The 21265-nt window shown below is 48.3% G+C and overlaps 1 protein-coding gene and 1 non-coding gene across 3 annotated transcripts in view; one reads left to right on the top strand and one right to left on the bottom strand.

Annotated features, from left to right (window-relative positions):
* Positions 1-21265, bottom strand: part of LOC8030216 (serine/threonine-protein kinase PLK2) — a 317717-nt gene that overhangs the window by 235427 nt on the left and 61025 nt on the right. The window contains exon 1 of one of the 2 annotated variants that reach the window (XM_042293146.1): positions 1816-1952. The exons of the other annotated variant lie outside the window; for it this stretch is intronic. Coding sequence (XP_042149080.1) covers positions 1816-1872 — 57 coding nt within the window. The 5' untranslated portion in view covers positions 1873-1952. Of the gene's footprint in view, positions 1-1815; positions 1953-21265 lie in introns of those variants that run through there. 2 annotated transcript variants of the gene reach the window in all.
* Positions 9512-9585, top strand: Trnai-aau. The gene has a single exon. It is a non-coding gene; the product is annotated as a tRNA-Ile (tRNA).

Here is a 21265-nt window from a genome sequence, read left to right as displayed (position 1 = left end):
ATGCGCAAAAACCAGATTCCCGTGAAGCGTCCGCTTGCGCCGCACTGAGAGCAGCGCAGCGGCGTCACGTCAAAGCTGTGTTTTAAAGGGGAGAGAAGGAGCGCCGAGCTCTGATTGGACGAATTAGTGGGTAGAGGAAAAGGCTAGCCGCCTTTCTCTCTTCTACCCGCACTGTTCGAACGCATTCGAACACCGAACGCCGGCGTTCGAACACGATATACTATACGAGGGGTAGACAACGCTTTTGTTTTAACCACTAATCCTTCCAATCAGCGTTTTACTCTGACGTCCCTATACATGCGCTCTCAACTCTCCTCGCTCTTAATTCTCTCCGTAGTCACTGACAGCTAGTGCACATGAGGATGGCAGGGCGTCGCTGCCTTCCCCCGTGCTTTGGCTGCGCATGCAGGCTCGAAGCGCGAGAGACGCGGAAGCGTTATTGAAGGTAGGAAGCCCGTGCTGGACGCGGGACAACGAAAGCCGACCCCGCAGTTCTCATTCTGTCAGTGACGGGCAACGCGATCATTCCAAAAAGCGCGCTGCTCACATGCACAAAGAAAAAAGCATCGCGGGGGTTCCGATTTAGGATAAGGTGATAGCGAGCGTTTCCTCGGCTGCTGATTGCACGGGACGTGACGAATTGTTTCCGGACGAGCGTTATCGACCAATGAGAAATTTTCGATACGTTCGCGAGTCAACAATCGAGCTGTATTTTGGTGAGATCTTTCTTTTTTTTTCCCCGCAAGTGGATAGCGAGAAAGGTCTCGCGGCCTTCAGATGCGTTTCTTTCAAGGCATTCTTTAATTAATCACCGGTGGACTTCAGCAACTGCACGGCAGCAATATGCTCGAGATTCGCCGAGCAGAACGGACAATTTAAGCGTCGCCCGCGGAACTCGATTCGTAGCAAACAATCCCATTGTTTTACAGTTCACGGTGAAACAAGCAGCGCCAAACGAAGGACAAGAATATGAAGTACGCATACCAAGCGCCGAGGAAAGTTGGGCGAGTTGGTGGTACATGTTAAGGAACCCAAGTTTCCACCTATTGTTTGACGGTTCCATCAGCAGAGGACGAGGTGTCTTCTTGTTTTTGTTTCTGTCCGCGAATGACACCTCGTTGCAGATAAATCGCCATTCTTCACTGCGTGTATGGTCTGCACGAGTGATGATGATAATGATGATTGGACGCTTAATGGCGCAAAATGCTACTTAGGCCAAACTGCGCCATCTGCACGAGTGATACTTCCACCGCTAAACTGCTTCGCTCGACTCTCCAAATAAATGATTACGGCTGCCAGCTGAAACTACAAGTTCAAAGTAACATTAGACTTTCAGTAGACCGTACACTAGAGATTCGAGTTTCTACGAGGACCTTGTGCCGCCACTTCGAAGCATGGTTTAAGCATGCGCCCGCTAGGCCCGCAATCCGCAGCGTATACGGACACTAAAGCCGGGGTCACATGCTTACACATCATACAAAGGACAGTCTGCATACAGATTCCAACGCAAGTCACCCCGATTTCCGTGCTTCGAATGCCGCATGACAAGCAATGAGCTCAAGGATAAACTTGCCACGCGGCATTCGAACCACGGATATTGCGGTGAGTCGTGTTCGCAGACTGTCTTTTGTATGAACGTGGCACGGCGGCTTGAAGGTTAAAATGCCTCAGCGAAACGTGCCGCCCCTTCCAAGTCTCGTCGTCGCGATCAGTCGCGAAGATCAGCCCGGTAGCAACGGCTGCCTCGTCCTACACTGCCTGAAGGCGTCATGGATGATGGAACGAAGTCGGCGCCGTGGCCGCAGCGTCACCCACCTCTCGAAGAGTCGGGAAATCGAGCCGGACGACGGTATCGTTCCGCTCGATCAGCATGTGCGCTTGGCTCCCACCGCTCCCGCATAAAGGGTGTTTCACATATTTGCGTGGTTTTAAGAGTGGTCGACTACGCTGTGCCCGCTCATGACCGCTTACGACTTGAACACCCACTGGCTCACTGGCGCCATCTGCCAGGTAGATCTAGAAAACTTGAGATGGGCGCGGGAGGCGTCCGCCATTCGATTGCAAAAACTCTCCAAGCGATCTTTTTTCGGTACGGGAGCCTCCGAGTGGCGGTAATAGGGGCGCGCAAGTCATATTTCTGAACCTCGCTCTCGCCCGGAGGAAGCCTTGCGCACTGGCAATCTCGGAGGCCACACGCTCCTCCAAAGTAAGTTCGTGCGCCCACCGCTAGGTGCCGTCTGTATGCGAACAAAGTAGTGTATGTCTGTCGATCCGTTCGATGGAAGGTGCGAGCATACTCGGGTTGCCTACAGCCGCTTCCGTCATGTGGATCGTAATACTTTGCAGCGTGACTGCTAAAAGGCCCAACCTTAATTTTCTGTGTACTGTTGTTTATTTCTTGTTACTAAAAAGTGGCTAGGAGGCGCAAGCAGCCACCCGATTTAAAGGGAAGCTCCGGCGAAATTTTCTTTTCCACTGATTTGCCTAGAAATTATTGTAACACACGACACAGGTCTGAGCTAATAAGCCAAATTACAAGTCACAATAAGTATTTTCGCGAAGTTATTGACTTACAATATTGGTCTTAAAGACCCCCGTGGCAACACTAAGCACGTGACGTCAGATGCACAGGGGGTGCAAATCGGTTTAGAAGGGCAAAATTCTGGGTTAACTAGGTGGCGCAAGCTACTGCCTGTTTTGAATGGTACAGCCATTAGCGTCCATCCATCCATGCTGTATTATGGGGTGAATATGGGGCCAGTACAGCGTGTTCCCGACGGGCCACAAAAAGTTTGAGGGTGTGACAGGAATGCTAAGAAAGCGCACGCCAGTAAAACGAAAAACACGCAAAATATTGTGTTTCTAGTTTGCGTTGGTTGCGAGTGCCTGCGCGTTCACGCTTGTACTAGCAAGGGCAGAAAGCTCGCGGTCCGTCGTGTGAATCGGCTATAGGGAGTATTCTCTGGCGGCCATAGCTGTGTGCGCGACTGCTGGGTGTGCTAATGGCGAGCTTCCACAGTTCTTTTGAAACGTGCATACCAAACCATCAAGATTGACGGTCTTAGCAACCTATTAATGAGAGCTCGTTCTGAGCATGCGCTCTAAACAGCACCCACTAATATGGCGTCCAGTGAATACTCCCTATAGCCGATTCACACGACGGACCGAATCGCGATTTTCGTCCTCGGACCGTGTACCACGTGACCTTTGCATCACCGATTCCTGCGATCCGCGCCTCGTCCGCGGACGCACGGACTGATATAGTAGAGCGCGTTTTTCACTCGGGGATTTTTGGCGGGAGATCGACTTGAAAACCGTCTAGTGTGGCAACGGTACAATGTTTTCTTGTTGTTTTTTTTTTTTCTTTTTCGGACGATTAAAACAAAAATAGCGCATCGTTGTGTTTTGTGCGTTCGATGGTTAATTTTGCCGCGGGATTCATGGTTACACCCGTGTAAGAAACTGCAGAAACATTGTCCGGCTGACGCGACGCAGATTCCGGTACTCCTCCGGGTCCTTGTCAAAAAGCTCCCGTCGAAACTCGTCTACCACGCCGCGATAATCCTTGCACGTCCGATCAGGCTTTCACCGAGCAAGACCTTTTCTTGTGGCATGTGCTTGAGTGTTGTGCACTAAAGCCCCTTGATAAAGGCCGTTTTTACAAGTACCGCCAACCATTGCTGTGGAAACGCGCGGGACACGTGCCGCGAGCGCGTGCTCCGCCGCCATTCGCTTCCAAAGGCCGCTCATTTCAGTGCTCAGTGCTGCACCGCCATTTGCTTCCAGGGGCCGCTCGAGACATGGGCCTCGTGCGCTCGCGCATTTGACGCTACTTGCAAGACACGTAAACACATCGAGGGGCTTTATTGTGCACGAGTGCGGAGTGCGTGAAGGCATCTCCAAACGACCCTCCGCGAGCCCAGTTCGTCGCTTCTACGCCGAACCCTTCTCGAGCAGGACCATGCCTGTGTCACTGTCAAGCTTTGGGCTAGTAAAGCTAGTAGCGCTTCGCGCGAAGCCTATATCACGGTGTTTTGTCTGGATCTTAACGGAACAGCACCGTACGATTCTTTATCGCGGTAGCAAATGCCGATTTCTTTCTTGGAACACGGTGCCACGGTGCGATGTTGGAGTTTCGCGGCACTATGGGGTCGAACAGGTTCGGTTCGTCCTCGTTGGCGTCTGCTCGTCGTCTCCCTCGTGTGGACGCGTTTGGGAGACGGACGAACCGCGGACATGTCGTCACGTGATCAATCCGTCCGCGGATTAGTCCGTCGTGTGAATCATGTGACGTCATCCTAACAGGGAACGCGGGAAAGTTTGAACATTGGTTTTGGCATAACCGTCATTTTCCGTTTTCTCGATGGCTATTTTGAATTTAGAGATAATAAATAGCATGCCGGCAAGAGTAAGGCTCGGTGATTCCGAAATATCTTGGGAAGCTCGAAGTAGCCACAAAAACTAAATAGATTATCTCTGCCTGTAATTAAAGATGTCCTGGCGCCGGCGCACGGCCGACCGAATCCAATTATTTTTTTTATTATTATTTAAACAAGCTATTTCTATGTCTGCCTATATTTAACGATGTTCAGGCGCATGCGTACAACCAACCGAATCCAACTTTTTTTTATTTTTTTAACAAGTTATTGATTGGAGAGGAAGGGCGCCGCTCACGGCCCGACCAAATACTCGGCGTAACCTCCGAGACGACGGTCGGTCAAAGTCCGACACGGCGCGGCGGCGGTGGCGATGGTCGAACGTGATTACGGGGCGCGATCGAACGATGAGTGCCGAGAAAAGCAGCGCAGCCGAACTCTGGTCTCCACGTGGAATCGGACGGTGGCTCCTCGCTTCGATCCGCGGCACGAGACTTCCATTTCGCGCATCACTGCGACTCCGGTCAAATTTCTCGCCGCCTTCGGAGGATGGCGGCGTGCTTTGACCGGTACGCATGCATTGAGAAAAGTTTGATGTCACCGGGTTTGAAAATACGCCGATAAATAAACCGCGCACTCATCGAATCGAATCATTGCTACGAAACCGCGGAAAGACAAAATCTTTCGCGTCACGCAACCGCGCAAGATTTCTGTTCCATTCGATCGGTAGAATAGAACGCAGAAGTATGAGGACATGATTCTACCTGAATGAAAACATAAAATAGAAAGACTAAATTTCTCTAGCAGCCGACGTCCACGAAGTTTAATATTGTCACAAATGACAGGAGCGGAAGGGGCGAACTTGTGCCGAGAAACATAAAACAACAAGGACCGTGCATACTTTGACGGCGACGGAACGACGACTGACTAGAACAGCCACGCGAAGTTCCTTTTGTAAGCGCGTCGGTATCTAGAAGTTTCCGAGCTCAAGAAAACAAGATTCTCGAATCGTCTGGAATATTCCAGTCGTGCAGACAAACAAAATAAAGATAAAAAAAAGAGAGAAACGCTGGCGGAGTTCAGACCCCAGCCAGCGGCGTGGGAGTCGAGCACGCTGCTGGCTCAGCTATTGGCACGCGGCAATATCAAGTTCATGCACTCGCATATTTTCGAGTATTTCCTCCTTAGAGACCACATAAAATGATGAACATACCCCATGTAATCTAGACGAAACATATTCGTACATATATTAGATGCTCTCCTTCGGGTGGTACTACCGCCCAATACCACAGCATCGAGACAAGGAAAAAAAAAACAATATATTAAATAGTACATTTTCAAAACAGCAGCGGAGCACTGGTCAAAGCCTCAGAGTACGATGAATTATATAAGAGTGTTGTGGTGTGTATGCACTTTGCGAGTCACTCGTATCGGCCGCGAAGAGCGATAATTGCGACTGTAGCGTATCCACGTTGATACTAGGGATCATAATAATAATAAAACAATATTTACTGACTTTCTGCTCCAGAACAACCAAGTGCACGCACAAAAAAAAAAAAAAAAAAAAAAGCAAAAGAAACGCTTTGTTTGCTCCAAAAACGGTCCTTTACAATGAGCGCAGTAAATCGATGACGAACGTTCAATGCGGAGCGAAGCCAAAATAACGGGTCACCGTACAGTATAAAGGTTTAATCACGGCGTCCTCCGTAAAGCAAGCGTGACGACGTGCCTCCCCAGGGGGGGCCACGTCTCTCGGCGTCTCCCGCCCGGCACGTGCGTCTAGAAACAGAAGCGAAGGAGAAATAAAAGGCCGTCCGAAGCGGAAGGAAAGAGGACGCAGCACCGTTCCCAGGGCCGTGACTGCAATCAGAAAAAAGCCGCGGCGTCGGCGTTTCATTAGCAGCGGCGCCCGGGGCGTGCGGACACGGACTCTCGGCCCAAGACGCTCGCTTTTCCGGAAAGCCCCCAGAGACTAGAAAGCCCAGATGCCGAGAAGCGGACTGGACTCCGTGTCACCACCTAGCTGACGGTGCTGTGGAAGCTAGGAGCTGGTTGGACCAATCAACCGCCTCGCTTTTATCACGTGGCCACACCCTGTGCGCGTGAAGCATAGGATCGTTTGCAAGTACGGTTTATCGGCGACAGCATCTTGTTGCTGGTGTGCGTATAAATCGTCCGATAGTCGAACCTCGCTAAGCCGTGCCCACGGTTGACGGACTGGCGCCTAACAATGGATGGATGGATGGATGTTAACAGCTACACCCTTTATACCCGGCGGTAGCTGGCGCCACCTAGCCTAACTCTAAAGAGACAAACGTTTAATTCCGCCCGGCCTTCTAAGTAAATTTTCTTCCCCTAATGATCAAACAAAGCATTTGCAATCATGGTGGCCAGACTAGCTTTTCAAGCGCGGTGGCTCGCGATCGCGACTCCAGCGAACTATACATAGGGGGCGCGCTGGTCAAGCAAAATGGCGGACGAAAGGAAATCGTTTTCGTCGTTCAGCACGCGGACGACCATAAATTCCTTGCACTGCAGCGTAAAATCGGTGTTGCATATGAAAGCAAAGCGATTTTTCGACGATAGTGACCTTCTTCTACCCAGTGCGTAAGAATGACACGGCGGAAGCAAAAACCTTATTACGGGAAACGATGTTTCTTTCTAGGCTGCCTACGAGAATCAAGCAACGATAGCAGAGATAGCAGACGATAGAATCAAAACGACTCCCTCTCTTCAGCTTCTCGGCGTTGCCGCTACGCGACGTCGGTTCCGCTGGAGTCGACAATAGGCGGGTTCGTGATCACGTGCCGAAAGATTGACTATGACTGATCCACCAGCGCGTAGCTTGCACCGCGCTGTCACCTTAATTGCAAGCGGAATAATTATGCCGTTTCATTACTATAAGCCGACAAAGGACGTAGCAATCAGCGTCTCGGAGCGAAGCAGACGTGGCAACGTATTGTCGGAGAGCTGTCCTCCCGCGGAGCGGCGTCCGCATCGCCCCGTCTCTCCGAGTGGATAGAGCGGGCCGCAGCGCTCGGTATTTGCCAGGTTGTGACGAAGCGAAGATGGACCCGGTCGGGCAGTCGTGCCGTGGGCTCCAAGAGCGGGAACGAAGATGCTTCGCGCGCAGCACGCCGACACCGGAAATTGAGGAAACTTTTCTTGCTTTCCTGCGCGCGAGTTGCCTCAGAAAATAAGTCCACACGCGAGACAAGGACAGCGTAGCGTCTCCGTGAATGACGAGAAATTCCACGACCGTGTGCGCTGGGTTTTGATTTCAGTGAAGTGTTTCTCAACTCATGGGAGGTGTTCCGAATTCGCGGCTCTCTGCATTTCAAAAAATGCCGTTCCTTAAAAAAAAAAAAAAGAAAAAAAGAAAACTGATATGTTTTAAAGGCGCTCTATTGTTCCAAAGGCGCTCTAGATGCGTAGCATTTGTGGCTCCTCTGTGAGCTGCACATTTTGGGGCACCAGGACACAGACAAGCTCCTCATATATCATACAAAAGATGTTCGCTGCCGACATAATGACGGAACTGTGTGCGTACACGCATGCTCAAAGCACATTTGTACATGCTTCGAAGATGTCTGCAGCCACTAACATCACACAAGGAAGGCCTCGGACAGTGTCTGCCGGCTGGCTTTTGTACGACGTGTGAGCCGTCTGACCACGGCTTAGTGACCATGTACATTTTTTTACAAGCTTCTCGCTCTCTTGTCACCTCGTCGTTCCAGCCTCCTTACCCATTCACCGAGGAGCTCCGATCCAAAAATCGCCTCTCCGTCGTCCGCTACAGCCGGTTTTATACAGCTAGTTCCCGGCATCCCTTTCGGTTCCACGGACGGCGCTTCACGCTTTGCAAAAAAAAAAAAAAAAAAAGTCTGTTGCACGCGTTCAACCTTAGTCAAACTCTAATTGAAATAAAAAGCAGAATCAGTCTTCTCGCTGCCAGCGTACATGAAGGATGCCGCCGTGGCATTGACGTACCACACCTCGAAGGTCAACAGCTACCCGAGACTCCATCGAGCCTATATTCGACTCCGTTTCACAATAAGCTCAAGCACAGCCGACGACCCGAGGGGAGCCAATCAAGCAGCAGCAAAGGTGCTCCGTCACGTCGCCCGTCGTCTCTCTGCGTGTGCTGCCACTAACTAAATCAATCGCGCGGATAAAAGCGTAGGACCACGACACCTCGGCACACGCGGAATGCGAAACCGTATCGGCACCTCGGCTATCTCGACTTCACGTTGGCCGTGTTTACCCGTACCTTATCGCCGAGATACACCGCCTATCGGCAATCGGCTCTTGGAAGGGGCGACGGGCCGACCGGCGCCTCGACCGCGACCTCGGAAAGGCACCTGGGTATCAGTCAATAGAAAGCCCGGCGAATCCTACGGGATAAATGGCCAAGGTTCAATGGGCTACTTCGAAACATGGACCAAACACCATAAGCGCCGATACAGAATACTAGAGGGCGTTGCTACTTCAGACCGTGCAATAATGATTCAAGTCTTTTTTTTTTAATGATTATAAAAAAAAATGATAAAGCCGTATTTAAATTTTGTCCCGAGATATAGAATTTCGAAGCTCCTCGAGAGCGTGGAGGTTACCAAGGTTTCGCTATGGAAATTTGCGCAGCCCAATAAAGTTCACCCCGAAGCATGCACAAAGTAGCCATATTTTCTACTAATTCTATATGTTCACGACATGCATACAGAATACTAAAAATGACAAAAAACGATTACCATTGAAAAAAAAAATGTACACAGCAAAAAACATGTTTTAGAGACACATTAACAAACTATTTACCAACAAACTACCCCATATAAAATTACGCAAAGTATATCAAAATGACTCTCTTCAAATGATTGTTACGAACATATAAATATATGTAAGACAGAGGAAGCAGGCGTGTCTTTCAAATAACATCGATTAAAAAAAAAATAGGAGTTTATTATTTATTTTGACTCATGACCCTACCAACACGCTCATTACTTGATTTACTCCATGGTATAATCCGTAGCGGAATCGCATACGAGTGAGATGCAAGACACGCACCGGCTGCCAAGACTTCGCAATACTCTGGGACGTACAGGCATAACCTAGACTTGGAACGTGTCCAAGATCACCGCGGCCTGCTAGCTCAGTCGGTTAGAGCGTCGTGCTAATAACGCGAAGGTCACAGGTTCGATCCCTGTGCAGGCCAAGTTTTATTTATTTTATTATTTTTTTTTATTTTTATTAAATACGGGTAATAATTTTGGGTATTTTTGAAATGAGGAGTGGTTATTTATTGCTTCTTGTATTCTTCATAAAAACAAATCGAATTATTGTGCCGCCTAATAACAATCTCGGCTTTTGGATGCATCCTGGCCACTTTTTGGAGCAACCAAAAGTCTATTAGAGCAGCAAGAACAGCGGTCGAAGCACAAGCCTATTCTTAATCATAGCACTGCGAAAACCGTGTTTTCGTGGTCTGGCCTGTCCAACTAGGAGACAGTGGCCCTTTGCTTTCCCACTGAATGAGCTGTTCCGTTATGAAGAGAGGTGCACACACGGCAGGGACAGAATGTTGCGACATAGTCCTAGACGAGAGGAGAACGGCAGCGAGGAGTTTTTATGAAGCGATGGTGAAGGTGCAGGATTGCTGGTGTAAATTGAGCATAGTTGTAAACCTGAGACTGGGGAGAGCGAGCAAGACACAGCCTGGCCTTCTCGCTCTGTCAGCAACTACAGCCATTTTTGTTTCCAAATATAAACTACGGATAAAAGTTTATTTTTGCATCGTGAGCTCAAAATTTCATAATCACTAGTGATCTCGGAGAATGAGGCTAGCCTTTCATATTGAATGGCTTTCGCAACCATTTTCGAAACCTCTCATTCTTTCCGCTCACTCCTGTTCAGATAAAAGTTATCGTGGCCTGGTAAAACTAACATACGCTTATCGGGCTGAAACCACGTTTCAGAAAACATTATAACGTCAAAGTTAACTTCACACACTTAAAAACAAGAAAAAAAACGACAATGTCATCTTTTCTTTTTCTTATTGAACGGGCACTGAGATGAAAAACATAACTATCTTTTGCATCTACACAAGTTTATCTTTTTGTATATCATAAAGGAAAATTTAATAATAGTGGATAAGAGAGAAATTAAAAAAAAGAAACACGACAACAATAAGGTACCGGCTTTATAATCGGCTAACAAATCTGGGCAAGATCGTCTTCACGGCAAATTGTGCCAACCAGAGTGCCAACCGATCTATGCGCCATTATTCTGCAGTTTCGAACACAAACGAAGTGCCATCGGCATTCCCGCTTTTTACCTTAGGTCATCCCAATTGCTCTTTTGAAAGGAGGGCACAAGTGCTCATTGACAAACAGAGGGGGTGAGATACATTAAAGCTCAGGTCACGAGCTGCAGAAAAGCGATTTTGCCTTCCCAAGAAGCTCCGAAGCTGTCTACTCCGCGAGTACCGCTTCACCACAGTACACCAGTGCGCGGCAAGAAGCGCACTCAACAGAGCTAACAAAACTCGCCCAAGACACAATAAAAAGATTGCGTAATTTTTGAGAACTGCCAGAACGAATATGAAATCGCATAGTAAGTTATCCGAAGCGATAATCGAAATTTCGGGCAATTTGCACGAGTCATCACTAACAACCAGGCAGTGTAACGGGGCCTCAGCTGTGTTAGTTTCGGTAACGCTGAAGGCAGAATTACACTTGGCCGCAGAGCTAGTGTCATTTCCTGGCACATTGTGGAATGTAACAGGAGGTAGGAACCCACTGACGTACTGTATGGCGTGAATGGTGCAGCAATCACATCAGTTGCAGCACCTACTGGACAAAAAAGCAATACGTTGAAAGCATACTAATTCCGTGTTTTCTTATTTAAACGAACTGGTTAAATTAAAGCTTCTATATATAACATACTTCCAATATCTGAAGTATATACTCTGCGCCTCGCATTTATCGGCGCGGCAAGCGCGTCGATCCAGTCTGGCAACTAAGGTACGCATGCTGAAAGTATACGTTCAAATAAACTTTTAGCAAAGAATACTTTATGGACACTTTCCGATGTGTTTCGCGCGACAAAAAATTAGAACGCACTCGTAGTGTCTAGCTTTTTACTAAGGACCACTCACCGCCTTTTGGGGAACGCAAAAAAAAAAAAAGAGAGAGAGAAAAAACTAAGACGTTTTTTCACGTTTGGATTTTGTGTTCTCGACATGCACACCCTGAAAAGTCGTCACGCCGGAACACACCGATTGCTGTGGGGTCCGGCCGAAGCTCTCCGTTTCGAAGCAACCAGTAAACGTAGATAAGAGGCGACCAGCCGACACCGGCCTGCGGCCTGAATCTTCTATTCACTCTTGGTTCACCTCGCGATGCAGCGGATGCTACTAGCCATCTTAGCCAATCCAACGCAGTGTGAATGGCACGTGACCCTCGAAAAGAGGCGCGTAGCCACGTGGTACTTTGACTGGCTCCGCAGCGTCCACGGCGGTCCATCCTAAGGTAAACTTGAGTATGGAGGAGTCGACGCTGCGCGGCCTACACCACATGTATACCAAGACGTCGTGCGTAATTTCACGCCTCAGCGCCTATCGCGACGACCAGGCGAACCAAAAAAGGGCTCATGCTCCGGATAAAAAAAAAAAAAAGGAATAAACGGAAAAATAAATGATCGGGGAAAACCGAGTCGTCCTTTATTTTTATGTTTTTTTTTTGTTTTTTTACACGAAGAGGGCTTAGGGGATCATTTTGTGTACGAACGAACTTGTCGACACGCTCACACTCCACAAGCTCCGTCGTCCAACTCATACCTTCAATTTTCGCTCGCGATATAGTTGGTAGGGTGGGATGTCGCACGCGTGCGGAAGGACTCTTAAGCGTTCGGCGTTCAAATACTTTTACCCCGGACTAGGACTCATTAGAGGTTCGTCTACTTCTTTCTTGGAATTTCCAGCTACCAAAGAGGTGCTCGCGGCCAGAGTGAACATTGCTCCTTTGCTGCTTCTTTCACAAAAAAAAAAAAAAAAGAAGAATAGAAACAAAATAAACAGAATTAAAGTTCAATGTTGTTGAAACGGTATTCCCACGAAGGAGAAAGTCCGCGGATTCCTCCCCCAAGGAAGCGTCACATGACGGGAACGTCATGCTTTTGCGAAGTGGCGTTGTGAGGTCAACTACGCGACCTGAGGGAGAGGGAGGAATCCTCGGGCCGTACAAACCAGGGCCGGTTTGCCGGTGTGTTTGTCCTCTGTCCCATTTGTTCCTCTTCTCCGGGGACGATTATTGCCATTCTTGTCCAGCTTGCTCGCACCTTTGCATTAATTTCATCTTAATCATAACCTTAAAAATGCAGGCCGTTCACCCTTCTTAATGCGCGTATCTCTCCCGGCGGTGAAAATAGCGGCAAGCTGCGATTTAAAGGTCACGCGATCGGCTGCGTGGGGGACAAGAAACTAAATGCACCTATACTCGTTTTCATCTCAAGAACCGTACTAAAAAAAAATCCGGCTCGATCCTCGCGGAGCAATACTAACTTTAATTTTACCGTTTATGTGGATATACGAGGACGGTCCGATAAGTAGTTAGCCTCACCGCTCGATGGCGCCACTATCGTAAGAGAAATTTGTTTTTGTGTAGTACATTTTCGTAGACGGCTACTATGAAATTTCAACCGAATTGGACTCGTAGTTTTGTTTTGACCGCATGTGGAAGCGGGCGTGTCCGCGATTTTTAGAAAAATGGAAAAAGAGCAATATCGTTCGGTGATTCGATTCTTGTTTTTGGAATTGAAATCGCGCAGTGAATTCAAAGAGCGCTTGCATGCTGTGTACGGTGACTCTTCTCCTTCGATGGTAACCGTCAAAAATTGGTTTAACGAGTTTCGACGTGGTCGCACGTCGGTTTTTTGATGGGTCACGCCCAGGTGCCCCGAAAACGGCTACCACGGAGAATAATGTGACAAAAATCCACGATCTCGGATTGGCAGACCGCCGATTGAAGGTGCGCCAGATAGCTGAGACAGTAGTCATCTCAAAAGACCACGTGGGTTATATCCTGCATGAAATTTTGGGCATGAGATAGCTGTCGGCGCGATGGGTGCCGCGTTTGCTCACTCCGGACAACAAGCGCAACCGTGAGACCACTTCAAAGCAGTGTTTGAAGCTGTTTAAGCGCAATCAAAAGGAGTTTCTGCGTCGTTTCGTGACCGTCGACGAAACATGGATTCAGTGGTACACACCAGAGACCAAGGAACACTCGAAACAGTGGACTTCGCTCGGCGAACGTGCTCCGAAGAAGGCGAAAACTACATGTCCTATCGGCCGGAAAGGTGATGGCCACCGTTTTCTGGGATTCACAAGGTGTGATCTACATCGACTACCTGGAGAAGGGAAAAACGGTCACAGGGCTGTACTATGCCGAATTTTCTGGCCGATTCGACATCGAATTGCAGAAAATACGGCCCCATTTGGCGAAGAAAAATGTGCTCTTCCACCATGACAACGCACCGGCTCACACCTCCGCCCTCGCCACGGCCAGATCGGTCAAATTGGGCTACGAACTGTTGCCCCATCCACCGTATTCTCTAGATTTGACCCCGTGCGACTTCTTTTTGTTTCCAAACTTGAAAAAGTCACTCGCCGGGCAGAAATTTGTGTCGAATTGGGAGGTCATCGCCGCCACGGAAGTCTACTTCGCAGACCTCGAGAAAACGTATTTTTTAGATGGGTTAAAGAAGTTGGAGCGCCGCTGGGTAAAGTGTATCGAACTAAAAGGAGACTATATTAAAAAATAAATCGCCACTTTTTCAAAATTTTCGTTTTTCTTTTGTAGGCTAAGTAATTATCGGACCACCCTCGTATGTAGGTCGATTTTAGATTACATATATGTTACCTTGTCAAGACGTATACCTTTCACACTCCAAAAGCATCGTTTTGTTTTATCCGACGACCCAATCTTTTAAGAAAGGCTGGTGTGTTCGTTGAATCGAACCCGAAATTTCCAAATTCAACCCCCGTATTCCAAAGTAATGTTTCGTCCGTTCTCGCGACGGATCCAATCTCCAAACGCGTTCCTCCCACACCAAAGCAAAGCGGATAGAACAACTGTTTACACTCCGTTTCGTACCTTAAACCGGAGCAGGCGCCACGAGCCCTCCCGGCCAATCCAGCGCCGAGAACAGGTCACGTGACCACATTCCTTTCACGGCGCTGCTCACGTCCCCGGGGATCAGACTCACACGGCATTGAACTGGCTTCGATGGCTCTGCGGTCCATCGTAAAGTGGGTATACGAAAAGCAAGTCGTCTGCTACTTGCGCAGGGGTTGCGCTGACGTCAGAAGGACGCCGACTTCTGATTGGCAGGATAGGGGGTAGACCTCAATGCTAGATGCCTTGAGATCTACCCACTCCTATTTTTTGTTTCTTTTCAATCAGCCAGTCTTTTTCTTTTTTTTTTTATCAGTCTTACCCTCCCCCTCAGTTCCCACCCGGATACGTATGATTGTGTATTGGCTTCGACTGGGTGCATTATGTGTATACGAATGAATCATCATGTCTTTGTTTCACGCTAAAGGTACACCCAACTACTTTGTTATTTCTAGTTTTGTTACAAGTGGTATTAAGTAGCCGCATCGTAAAGGCAGCGCCAAAAAACCCTCTCCGGCGAAATTTTGAACCACCCATTTGCCTCCCGGCTTGTGACGTAACCCCACTGACTGCCTGCTCGATGTGACGTCATCCCACTGGAGATCATGTGACGTCCCCCCATTGGAGAACGCGAAACATTTGAATGCAGGTTTTCAACATAACTTTTTTTTTTCAATATATATATTGCATTAACAGATAATAATAGTATGCCGAGAACAGTAGCGCATCGGTGTTCATAAGTCCGGGGTCACACTGTTCGCACATCATACAAAAGGCAAGTCTACAAACACGAGTCACCGCAATATCCGTGGTTCGAATGCCGCGTGTTATGTTTCCTCCTTGACCTCAATGATATGCGGCATTCGAAGCACGGATCTCGCGGTGGCTCGCGTTCGAATCTCTATGCAGACTGTCTTTTGTATGCTGGATAAGCAGTGTAACTCCGGGGTAATACGTGCTTCGTTCAAATAGCTCGAAAAACCGCCCGAGCATGGATTTAAAGAAAGCTCCCAGCCAGCAAAGTGCAAAAGCTAGCACTCATTACTTAAGATCGATATCGCTAATGAATTCCTCCGGAGAAACTGCGGCGCCCGGTAATTATTAGACGAAGCGGTCGTGACCGGGATCTTTCGAGGGCCCGTGCGCACAGAAGAAACACAGCGCCCCAATTAATTTCGACAGCTGTCGAGGTGCGTCGAGGTGTTGAGGAGGCCTTTCCGACACTCCACGAGCGCTCGAACTAGCGCGCTTTAAACACGCAATTTCGCGTTGGTCTAGCGGTGGGCACGCGGCATTACTTTTAAAATCAAATAAACAAAAAAGTGGACTGCCCTGAGTTGGTTAGGAAGATCTTCTGTGGCGATCGCAAAGTCGGGAAACGTTTGCAACGGAGCGCATGCCGGGGCAGGCTGCTCCGGCCGGAGTTCGACCGTGACCGGGGACACGCCGGGGTACTACGGCGCGGAAGCCGTTACGAGACCGTTCACGCGAATCACGACTGTGACTCTTTCAACTCTCGCGGAGACAGAGCAGAGTTGGAACTTGGAAGAACCGCCGCCGGATCCGTCCTAACCACACCTCCTTGCTAACAAGGCCGTGTGATGCAGAGATTTCTACGTCATCTAGTGGAGGCCACCGCGGAGTACAGGTATATGGGAGTCGTATTCAAGCAATAAGAATACGAACCCAAGCCGAACAGTGATAGAGCCCCGGTGTCCAATAGGAACACCCCACGCGGGAATCGGGAAATAACGTAGAAAAGCCGGCATGACGGGGCCTAATATCTAGCAGGTGTTGATTTTGATTGATTGATTGATTGATTGATAACTTTTTTATTTAAGACATAACGGTACAGAGATGTCCCAGGGGACATGGCAAAAGGCAAAAATGCCTGACGGGACCATGCCACCCTTTTGGCAGCAACGGTAGCAAAAACAAATAAATGAGGAATGATACAATTTCACTCCAAAGTAAAAATTTATACAAAACAAAAACAAAACAAATACATCACAGCCATGTACGCACGATCTTTCTTCCATGTACGCACGATCTTTAATCTCGCGAATGTCCTAATTGGCACGCAGTGGCCTCTACATGATGCGGGACAAACAATGTCCGATGATGAGACCGTGACCGATATTTCGGATCGGTTCGAGCCAATATGGATGATGACCAAAGTTATCGTTTCTATTGGCGACGCGCGCGACCAAACGCGTCGCTGTAGTCGCCATTCAGGATTGGCCAGACGCCCGCTGTAACGTCTTGAAGTTGGATTAAGTAATGCTAGGCTATCAACACTCAAGGTGTTGATTTATGAACGCGATGACTTCAAGCTTCTATCGCAATTTTTCGACACACCATTGAACTTTTAGTTCGCAAATGACGGTAATAAGAAGTAGCTACGATCACAACTCGTGACGTCAGGGCGAGGCAAATCGTGGTCATGACGCCACGGACGGAAGCCATAAGATGAGCATCACCGTAACTTCTAGACGCTACTAGCGATTGGCATATCCTCGAGTCAACTCTGCAGCGTCCTCTTTCGATGCTCGTTCAGCCACTTCGAGTATGTCGCTGAGCTATAGTGTATTTTATGTTACGAACGCGGGGTACTTATGAACCACAAGAAACAAGGCACGCAGGTCGGCAGACGTTGAGGGCACAAAATTCACACGAAAAGGAACCTAAATCGAGAAATGACGGACGCGACGGACTTCTAGTACTTAAATACGGGAATCAGCTGAGCTTGTTGGTTTTTAACTTATTAAACATCCCCGGTGGAACCAGCTCCGCCTCAATAAGCCTCAAGAAAAGCTCTTTCTCCAGGGCACCCTTCCTGCTGAGTATAAATACAGGAAGGGGGCAACATAATTCCGAATTTAAAAAAAAAAAGGAAAAAAGAAAACAGTAGCAAAGGGATACAGATAAGAACTGGGGATCGGTGGCCGAGTGGGCTAGCCCACACCAGCTCGGAGAACGTGGAGCGAAAGCTCGCGCTGCAGAACCTAGGGATCCTGGGTTCAATACCTGCCCGTTTCGATCTGGATGAGCATCGTACCGGCGTGCGGTCGTGTATCACTACTGCGTGGTGCACGTTAAAGACCCCAGGCTAGCGGCTGTACCGCAGTGGCTAAATTGCTTATTTACAGTGGGTAAAAATGTCGCCATGTTCCGGCAGACTAATAATCTCCTGCTGTATAAACAACTAACGACTAATTTGACTTCTTGTTTTACTTTGCATAACGCAAGTCTTGTCAATTCCTGGTTTGGGGCAGTTAATTGAACTGCTGTTCGATCGTCCGCCATGACAGTGACTGTAAGACACGTACGCAAATATGACAGGCAGTCAAAGGTAAATTGGGTGCGTGGATTTAGCGGCAAGATGTAACTTTTTCAAAAGGAAAACTAAAATAAAAAAACGCCCACTTTTATTATTTTTTTTTCAATATTTTTAATAATAACATACAGAACTAAAGTGGGATGAAAACGAATGAATCGATTATGAGACTTGTTTCATTTTGTATCCTACTTTGTCATGTTGGTTTTCTCACTGATTTCCTATACGATGTTTGTTTTGTTTTGACTTCTATATATGAAAAAGTAAGCTATGGAGCGGGGGGCTCAGGGTGGCGTAGCCTGTGAGAACTTGGGTCCCACTTACACTCGGGGTCAACTTTTTGTGGCAATGAAGCCAAAGCAACAGAGCCGAAGCACGCCGTTTCATTTCGCAGCAGTTCAACCCAAAGTATTTGCTGGTCGAAATTCACGAATTAAAAAAAAATATAATTTTATATATAATTTTTTTAGCTTTGATTTCATAATTTTACTATATTAGTCAGGATATCATCATCATTGTTCATTTTCCTACAACAACCAAAAGGGCAGTACACAACAGGTGAGCACATTTTTACTCAGAAAGACTATCAACGCAACTTCAACAAACGATAAAACACCGAAATCGATACAGGGGGAAGGGGAGGGGGGAGGGTTAGAGAGGAAGCGGGCAGCTACAAATATTTTATGAAAACTATGCGGTCAGGTAGTGCGCTCTAGTCTTTTATGGACAATAGTAATGTAGACATTTGATATCTTGTAACCAAAATTACCGTAGTTTTTTTTTTTAACTAATTCGCTTTGTTTTTTTTTTTGTTTTTTTTTTTCCTAAGTTTTTGGCGGGTTTTTAGTTCCCCGCAACACAAACACGGTGTCTTTCTCGTGTGCATCGACTCGTCGGTATATAGTGTATCGTCGGTACCTTCCGTGAGCTCGCCCCATGGAGTTTCCGCGGAGTTTAGCAAGCAGAAGTTGTCAAGACGAACCAAACAAATAGGTACGCAACGTGTACGCACAAGTAAGACAGATGGAACCGGGATTCTTCACCGTTTCCATATACCCCCCCCCCCTCCTCCTCCTCCTCCTCCCCTCCCTTCCCCTCTCCCCCCCCCCCCTCCTTCCCCCTTCTAGCTTTCTCTTCATTACCACAGAAAGTTGTCCCCGAGCCAGTAAGCTAGTGTAAAGAGAGAAACAGACCTACTCAATATCCTCGCACGGCCCCTTTAAGGTGAAACGAAGCATGATCAGGTGTACTATATTCACCGTGACCGCAATGCGGGGCATCGCACACATAGCCGCGATTACGCGTAGCCGAAACCGGAGGCGCTATAGGAAAGGCCGGCGAATTACGCAGCTGTCGCCGACGCGCAAAGCCAGCGACACCGGCGGAGAGCGGCGGGAAAGAAAACAGCCCCCAGACTGCGGCGTTCATTAATAACCGGCACGCGCACACGAAGCCCGGCATCGATTAGGAAGCCTGGGAACAAGCTCAGGGCGGTTTCGCGGACGCCGTCGCTGCTGCTGCTCTTGCCGCCGCGCCACTTCGTCCCAGTGTTACGCTGTAGGAGCCACTTTCTATACCAGGGGAAACTCGGGCAGGGCGAAAATGAATTAGACGTCATTTATTTTAGCCTAGCCAAATTTCCTTCCATCGTCAACCGACAAAGAACGCCCAGAAACGCCGAAAAGACGAAGCGAATTCCCGGTTATTCCTCGCCGCGTCTCGCAAATGAACGGAGGAGACGGCCGAGGCGCTGCACAATAGCCTCCTAGATACAGCGACAAAGCCTGGCAGATCGCCACGAGAAGCGGCCGCCGAAATGGAAAAGTTGGAGCGGCAGACAACGGATGAGAGGAAAGCCACGTGACTGGCGCTTCTCTGCGGCCAGACGCAGAAACACACTTCTCCCGAGCGAACAAGTGTGTTTCGGGTCCTCGCCGCTGCAAAAGCTGTGCCCTGGCATCCAGGTTCCCCAAGAAATGGCTCTTCGATGCTCTGTGCTCAGATCCTCACGCTCCAAATCTGCGACCGGGCATTCTACGGCTCCATCGTCGAACTGACAGGCTTTGCGAGTATAGAGGAGCCTATGACTGCAAACTCACTATACGGCGGGAAACTGAGGGAGAGGAGGTGATCAGAGTACGCGGGGAAGCAGCGAGCCCTGATTGGAAGGATTAGCGGGCGGACGCAAAGCTATAGCTGCCTTTGTATCTACTCACTCCTTGAACGCCTTCGAAGAGTGAGCATACACACGAAGACCAGCTAGCATTCGGGTCAACCCACTACAGTCATTCCAATAATTCCCTCTCCCTCAGTTTCTCGCAGTACGCACATAATCACACTGTTCAGTAAACATGGTATTGCGCGACGTCATAATACCACGTGACGTCAAAGTGTTTCCTCACAAAATTTCGGGGAGAAATTGCCCGGTCCTGACGTACACGAATGTCTGCTCGGGATCTGCAGAGAGGTCTAACAAAATAATGATTGTCGCCGTAAAATCATCTTTATTTGCAAATAATTTTGCGGGGTATCTGCGTAAACCTAAAAAATCCCTTACAAAAAAAAAAAAAAAAAAAATTCAGGTGCTTTTTTGCAAAGCGCTGAAAACTGCAATATTGCTGAAAAGACGATGCCGTCAATGCGTATCTGCCGGCTCGGTGTAGTAGCTGTTTCCGAAAGCATTTGGCACTTACCCAAAGAGACGAATGAGCAAGACTTTGGACAGTTAGACCACGTGTTACTTTTTTTAATCGGCGTTCGATTAGAAGCCAATTCTGCGGTGCGATGTTCTTTGTTTTTTTGTTTTTTGTTTTTTTTTTCGACGAGTATTTGATTTTGCTGAAAAACTCTGGATAGGTCTGGCCGAGCCAAGGTTTGTAAATTTGTTGCCCAACGCGCCGTCACATCTAATATATGACGAAATTCGAATAGTGCCCATTGCGACCATTGCTTTAAGCAGAACGTTCAGCTCTTCATAATTTTGACGAGGGTTATACTGTTGGGTCGAATAGCCATACGTGCTGGCAGGTATACAACCCACTGCTGACACTTTCCCCAACGTCGGTACACGTAACGTCCAGAGAAACACACGAATTCCTCTGCAAGAATATGCCGGATAAAATACGCCGCGCGACAATGTTAGCACAAACGCGACATCTGGCTTTTTCGCATTTTATTTCAAAAAAAGGTACCAGAGGGCATCAGATTTTTTTTTTTCTGTTTACGTTAGTGTCACCCATCCGCCATTACTTTCACACAAGTAGTTTCCACGACACCCCTCTGCATGATTCCGGGGGAGAAACAGAACGAAACCAGCAATCGCACGAATTCGCGCTAACCGTGTTGCGCAGTGTCTTTGCCTCCTCTATACTAACGAAGCCTGGCAG

Source organism: Ixodes scapularis, unplaced genomic scaffold (assembly GCF_016920785.2).
Source record: "Ixodes scapularis isolate PalLabHiFi unplaced genomic scaffold, ASM1692078v2 PGA_scaffold47__10_contigs__length_4178495, whole genome shotgun sequence".
In the NCBI taxonomy this organism is placed as follows: Eukaryota; Metazoa; Arthropoda; class Arachnida; order Ixodida; family Ixodidae; genus Ixodes; species Ixodes scapularis.
Note: the sequence above shows the minus strand (reverse complement) of the source record. Positions and strands in the feature narration are given on the sequence as shown.